Below are 7,066 nucleotides of genomic sequence, written 5' to 3'. Positions count from 1 at the left end.
GGTATGAGGAATACAGTTCACACAGCACTTTACGTGCATCATCTCAATCCTAGTTAATCTCATTTGAGAACCATTGCATTGGCCTGGAAATTTAGAAGCCCAGCTCTAGACATAGTCCTGCCTCTGCCTGGACAAGTCATCTCCCTTCTTTGGTCCTGAGAGCATTAGGGTGCTCTCTGCAAAGTCATGTCCTGTTGTGGGAGCCAGAAGGGAGGGAGCACCGGGGCTGGGGGGGTGGAAGGGAGAGAGAGGAAGAAGAGCGCTGGCTGGGGAGGGTGGCTGGCGGTGAGATGGGTGATGGAGGCGTGTTGCCTGGTGCCTGTGGTTGCGTGCCTGAGTGCCTTGCCCAGCCAGCCATAGGTGTGTGCTGGGCGAGAGGACTCACTTGTGAAACTGAGTGTCTCCTTTCAAGAAGTGTCTAGTTGCAAATCTCCCCCTCTCCCAAGACAAAGGCCAGGGGCCTACAAAGGCCTTTTGTTTTCTCTGCCACAGTGGGAGGCTAATCTCTGAGTCTGGAGCCCCCCCTGGAGATGAGGTTGCACGCATGTACACTTGTGCGGCAGGCACACACACACATGCCTGCTTCCTCCCTGGGCGAGGTCCCCTCTTAGGGCAGGAAGGAGGTCCTTGGCCACTCCCCCTCCCACCCCCCACCACGGCCGGCGGCCACTTCGGGAGCTGTTCTCTGGTTGATACCTCACCACATCTAGCAAAGGGTCCTGGCAAGTCTTAGGACCCAGTGCTGCTGCTTGGGGAAATTTTCCAGAAGGGGCAGGGGAGGGGTTGGATATCAGTGCCTCCCTTCAGCTCTCTCAAATGGCCTCCATACCCTCCTCTTCCCTTCTCCTGGGAAGCACACTTAGAGCTCCTGGGGATGCATGGCCGGAAGGACTCATCCACTGCAGAGGAAGTGGATTTATTGCAGGTGGGGGAGGGAGGGGTCAAGAGGGGAGTAAGAGGTGGCCAGCCATTGCACACTTGCATCACCACAGGCACACCTGCTTACACTCAGGAGCATGCACACCCCTGCACCTGGGGACAGAGAGGCACTGGGGTATGAACGCGCAAAACCCGATGCCCGGTTCCCAGACCCCGTCCCCCACAGGCCACCCAGTACACCGCGCAGGCTCTCCAGAGCCTTCCTCTGCCCTTCCCCCCCAGCTCGGTGCCCAAGTCCCCAGCTCCCTGCAAGGCGCCACGGGGTCGACTACTCGGCTACTCGCTGCCCCGCAGCCTCAAGGCAAGGGATCTGCCACGCTCACCGCTGTCCCCGCCCTGGCCTCGGCACGTCCTGGAAGCAGCTACTCTGCACCGGGGGCCGGCTTCGCACCTGGGGAGAGGGGCTCCGGCGGGGGTGGCGGCGCTCCCCGAGCTCCCCCGAGCCCGGCCCGGGCGCTCAGGCCTTGCTGCCCCGAGGCAGGCTCTGCGGCGAGTGCAGCTCCACCGACTGCCTCCGCCGCACCTCGCGTTCCTCCCAGTCAGTGTCGGGCTCCAGCCCCTTCAGCACGGCCAGGCGCTCCGACAGGCTCTTGGCGGGCGGGAACAGGATGTAGTTGTAGAGGAGGGAGGCCAGGATGGCGCCGACCAGGGGTCCGACCCAGAAGACCTGGGGGCGAGCGAGAGGGCGGCTCGCGGGAGTGCTCCTCTCCCCCGTCCCTTTGAAAGGGGGCCTCACGCGGTGAATGTAATCAAATGCGTGTCCGCGTAGTTATCAGTGACTAGTGAGCAACTGGGAAGACTTGTTAATTGGGGCTAATGGTGCGAATTGGAGCCGACTGCCCGGGTGAACTTGGACAAGTTACTTACCCTCTCTGCCTGTTTCCTCACTATAATAAGACGTAATTTCTGGAGTTCTTGTGAAAAACTAAATGAGTCAATATTTGCAAAGCACTTAGAAGAAGTCCTGGCACATACTAAGTACTAGGTAAGTGCTAAATAATAGAAATGTATTATGTAGGATAAATATTACCATTTATCGAGTTCTGAGGCACTGCGTCATCTGTTTTACACCAGTTACCTCGCTTAATCTTTACAAAAAGCCAAAGCAACAACTGCTCTTATCCTCATTTACGGATGCGGAAACAGAGTCTTTGGCGTCAGACCTGAATGGTGGACCCAAGACTCCACGGGGCCCCAAGAGGAGGACTGTGGAGGGTTTGCTGATCCCACCCCAAGCTCTTCCAGCCAGATGGGTTTCTGGGGGAGGGGAAGGCAGGGAGGTTTCAGCCATTACCCAGTGATTGTCAAACTTGCCGGTGACCACAGCTGGAGCCAGAGAGCGGGCAGGATTCATGGAGCAGCGAGTGTAATGGATCTGCAATGGGAGGCAGGGGTCAGGGAGGGGAGGGAGGGGAGGAAGGGGCGGGGGGGAGTCTCTGTGCCTCTCTCCAGTGCTTGACCTAAGCCTAAAGGGAATCCATGCGATGGACAATGGAGTTCATATTATATTTACAGGGTTCGCTATTCATTTGAAGCTGGAGTGATATCTGTCCCTTTGTGGTATATGGGAGTCAAACCCTCTGGGGTGTGTCCATGTGTCTTTCCCTCTTGGGAGTTCTGTGTATCTGTCCCTCTCGGGTCTTTGTGGCTCTCACTTTGGGGCGTTCTGTGTATCCGTCTCTAGAGTGTCTGTGTGTCTCTTTCCTTGCGGTAGGTCTGTGTGTCTCCCTCCAGGGAGACTGGAACCAGTGGCCATGACCTACCCCGAGGAGGTGGCCCAGGACCACAGAGAAACCAATGGAGAGGGCGGGGGTACCCAGGTTGTCTCCACGGCGCTCATCCGTGGAGGCGAAGATGCACAGCACCAGCTGCAAGGTCAGGAAAAGCTCCACAGTAACCGCCTGGCCAGCTGTCGAGTTGTTGCTGAGCTGGGGACAGAGAGGGGGTGGGGGGGACACACTGAGCATGCTCCCCACACTGGTGCCATCTTCCTGCCCACCTGCAGTCAAAGCTCCAGATAGGCTTCCGGGCAGCAATCCAGAACATCAGGGCTCACCAGCCACCTTAGTCCAAACTACTGATGGCTCCTTCCTGGGCCATGGCACAAAGGCAGGGGGATGGACCCTACAACTGCTTGTGGTCCCCAGGCCAGATGTAGGGAAACTGACTCCATAGCCCATTAGATTTGGGAGCTGGGGTTGTGCGCCTGAAATGTGAAAGGAAAAGGATGCTGAGATCCATAATTTCTGCTTCCTGAAGAACAAGGAAGGAAGAGGTTTTGATTGCAGCAGGAAGCTTTAGGCCAGGTAATAGGAAGACCTTCCTCTCTGTTTAAGCCATAAGATACTGGTGTAACGAGAGGCCTGTGGTCTTTCCTCCTGTGGTCAAGGGGCTCCCAGGAACAGGATCTAGGGGCTTGGCTCTGGGGATGGCGCTAGTGTGCCCCTTCCTTCTGTCACTGCATTGTACAGCTCTTTCCTCTAACCTTTGCCTGTTCCCTTTGACCTTGCCTGTTCCATACTGCATTTCAGGCCTCAATTTTGCCCTGTGGATTGGCTCCCCGCACATCCTCCAGAGGTTGAGGTTGGGGTGCTGGAGCCCTGTACTTTGGTGCCTCGTCACCCCATGTGGGGTGCCCATGGTCCCAGCAGACCTTGCCTTGGGTAACAAGAGAACTTGGGGTTGAGCAAAAAGGCGATTTCATAACTGGGCTGCACCCAGTGCTGGATTTCTTTCTGGGTTTTGTCATCTTATGCCCTACATCCTGCCCTCTCTGGACACTGCCCTGGGTGGAGCTGTGATAGTTCTGAGCTCCCACAATCCTTCTCCAGGCCCTTAACCCCAACCCCGGGTCCTAGCCCTCAAGCTGGCACCCTTGGGTCTCTCTAGAGTCGAACTTCAACCACCCCCCATGCCCCCCTCCCCCCCAGGTCTTCCAATGTCAGAGCCTATCGTGGGCGACAGTGAAGAGCTTTGAAGGCAGACACTTTGGCGCTTTTGACTTGCTGTGGGGCCCTACTTATTTCAGCCTCAGTTTGTCTTTCTATAAAATTGGGATAACAGAATGGATCCTGGGGGACTGTCTGAGAAACAGAAACGACAAGGGCAGAACCCCAGCTCCGTTCCCACTGGTAAACAGTGGATCTAAGGGAGACACTCTGGATGTGGGTTTGGTGTCAGACAGCTCTGGGTCCACTTCCAGGTGCTGACACTGGTTCTGTGATTTGAACCAATTAAATGATGAACCTCAGTTTACCACTCAGGGTGGAGAATCACAGAATTCACCTTACAGTGTTGTACCTAGAATGAGATGAAATCTGGCCTAGCACGAAGCAGATGCGCGTCAATGGTAACTTCTTGGTGGACAGACTGGCTTTTCCAGTGACCTCAGAGGACACTTGGGACACCCATGGGGGTCAACTAGCTCTCACTAGCCTCAGGACAAGTCAGTCCCACTGCTGCCCCATTCCAGCCAGGAAGGTTCTCCCCAGTCCCTCAAGATGGTAAATGCTGAGCAGTAACTTGGGGGGGCCTCCTCAGACCCTTCCCTTCTGAGGGCCCTAGTCAACTGTGAGATGATGGGAGAGCAGGAGGCCATGTCCTCATGGCCCCTTAGCACTCCCATTGCCCTGCTATTAGAGGAGGTTCCCCAACCACACATTCTTGAGACTTTCTTGGCCATGCTCTCAGGAAGTTCCTCTCTCAGTCTAACCACACCTCATCTTGCTGCAGACTGAACTAATTTCTTTCTCAATGGAAATGGTCAGATTTCTCAGTCTGTCCACCACCATGGCCACTCTCGCCTTTTCTCCACCTTGAGCCCCCAGCCTAATGATATTTTCCATTTTGAAGAAGAGAGAAGTTCTCCAGTTGGGATACCCCTGCCCCTTGCATGAGGAAGGCCACCTGTGCAGAGGAGGGGATGGCCACAGAGACTGTGCAGGACTCTTCAGAGACATCAGAGCTCTTATCCAGTGGCCCAGGGATAGAGAAGGCCAAGAAATGCAGGAGACTGAGGCACAAAAGAGGCACTTGCCTTTGGCTAGGGATGGGGGATGGAGCAAGAGCTGTGTTGAGGGAACACAGACTGTCCCTTCCCACCCATGCCCTGAGATGCCCAGGCCTTTCACAGACCCGGGAGAGGGGGAGGCTGGGGAGGGGGAAGGGGCTGCGGCGTCACCCTCAGCTCCCAAAGCCCCCAAGGCTCCCAATTAGCCACTGTTCATGGAATCAGCAGTTAGCTCATGGGCTCTGGGGACCTTCTCCGAGGTCTGGAGAGACCTTGCCCCTTTAGCTTTGTCCTGGGTTCTGGTGCTTACTCTGGTATTGACAAACTGTAGGACTTTTAGCCTGTCGCTTCCCTTCTCTGAGCCTCAGTTTCCTTGTTTGCAAAACAAGGCTTAGGTGGTGGCTCAGGGAGGGGACGTTTTTGGGGTGGAAAGATCCTGGGTTTTGCAGTCAAGCCTGGGTTTGAAGGCTGGCTCTGGTACTTCCCCTTTCTGAGCCTCAGCTTCCGCGACCTTAAGAAATGGATCTTCTCATCCCTCCCTCAAAGGCTGTCGTGAGGTATCAACGTGTGGCTCGTGAGGACCCCCTGCTGTGAGGCCTGCACACAGTAGATGCCGAAGAAATGTTGGGTCTTCTTCCCTTGAGAAGATGCTGGGGACTAGCCCTCTGAGGTTCCTCCCAGCTCGTAAAGCATGTCTGCTCTGGGACCCTGTCCTCTGCCGCGTCCTAGCGCAGCCCTCTCTGTAATGCAGGTACCAAGTCAACAGAAACCTTGATGCTGCTCTTCCTCCGAGAGGCTCAGGACAGAAGGTACAGTAGACCCGTGTGTATCCAGCCTCTGCTCTGACATTACTGTTCCTTCTGCCCTGACTCTCCTATGGCAGCTGTGTTCCTGGCTCTCAAATTTCTGCCCCTCCCCCATACACCCACCCTCCCTCTCTTTCAGTCTCTCTCTCTCTCTACCCACCCAGACCCTCACCCAGATCTGGTCCCTCCCCTCTCATCCTTTATAAGAGACTCCCCAGGAGCTGCCCCTGTGGAAAGGACAAAGTTCTGGCTACTCACAACATTGACTGCCAGGTCCCCTCGGATGTCTGGTGGTGTGATCTCAGAGAGCAGAGCGGCCCCGGCCACGGCCCCCAGCAGCTGGGCAGCCACATAGAAGGCAGCTCGGAGAAAGGAGATGTGGCAGCCCACCAGGCAGGCCACAGTCACAGCAGGGTTGATGTGGGCCCCGCTGATGTGACCCAGAGCCTGCACCAGGGTGCCAATAGCCAGGCCAAAGGCCATGGCAATCTGCAGTACAGAGGGCAAGGCCTGTGGCCAGTTGAGGGCTGAGCCGAGGCCAAAGAAGACAAAGATGAGTGTGGCCAGGAACTCTGCAAACACCGCCCTGGAGAAGGCTATGGATCGGAGTTCCCACATGCTGTGGAGACTTCAGTGGGCTAGCCCAGTGGCCTCAGGGACGGGAAGCTTGCGACTCTCTCTCTCTCCCCGTCTTTCTCTCTCTTTCTCTCTCAGGGTCTCTGGGGAGGCTGGTCATGGGCATTTATAGGGTTTTTCCAGCCTGGTTTTGGACACGTGAGATGGAGGTGGACTTTGGGCCAATACCTCTTCTCCCCTATGGCCGCCTCCTGCCCCCACTCTCCACCCCTGCCTGCAGCATGCCTATCACCCCATCTTGGACTTCACAGCTGAATAATGTTCCCCATTAATGAGCTCCAGATAAGGACTGACGTCCCCTAGTTTTCCGTGTTTGTTCCCTTGGTTACCCCATGGCTGTTGCCCCAGGGCCTCCCCTGCCCCCACTGCCCCCGTCCTAGGGGGATTCTCTAGGGGATTGCACGGCCAAACCCCTGTCTCTGATTCACACTGTTGGCCAAGGCGGGGGCAACACCTTACAGAACTGACCATGAGACAGGGTGCCAACGCTACCCCTTCTGGTGATTGGGAAGTTCTTCCTGCGGTCTCACCTTCAATTATTCTTTCTCGCAGGGAATGGAAAATAACTGGTTGACATGACGTGAACCTTCCAAGGCATAAATGTTTTGTGTCTCTTCTGTGTTCGCTTTCTTGCAGTCAATCACCCATAAGTCGTTAAGCTTCACTCGCTCCCTGA

General features: G+C 55.9%; 1 protein-coding gene across 1 annotated transcript; it reads right to left on the bottom strand.

Annotated features, from left to right (window-relative positions):
• Positions 1 to 6,722, bottom strand: AQP2 (aquaporin 2). The gene is made up of 4 exons (XM_082635968.1): positions 6,013 to 6,722; positions 2,703 to 2,867; positions 2,234 to 2,314; positions 1 to 1,606 (listed from the first exon to the last, which is right to left on the bottom strand). Exons 1-4 carry the CDS (start codon positions 6,370 to 6,372, stop codon positions 1,397 to 1,399), a joined length of 816 nt encoding a protein of 271 aa, XP_082492094.1. The 5' UTR covers positions 6,373 to 6,722; the 3' UTR covers positions 1 to 1,396.
• Positions 6,723 to 7,066: the final 344 nt, after the last annotated feature.

Source organism: Mesoplodon mirus (genome assembly GCF_964341445.2).
Source record: "Mesoplodon mirus genome assembly, chromosome: 11".
In the NCBI taxonomy this organism is placed as follows: Eukaryota; Metazoa; Chordata; class Mammalia; order Artiodactyla; family Ziphiidae; genus Mesoplodon; species Mesoplodon mirus.
This window is presented reverse-complemented; position numbering and strand designations above follow the sequence as displayed.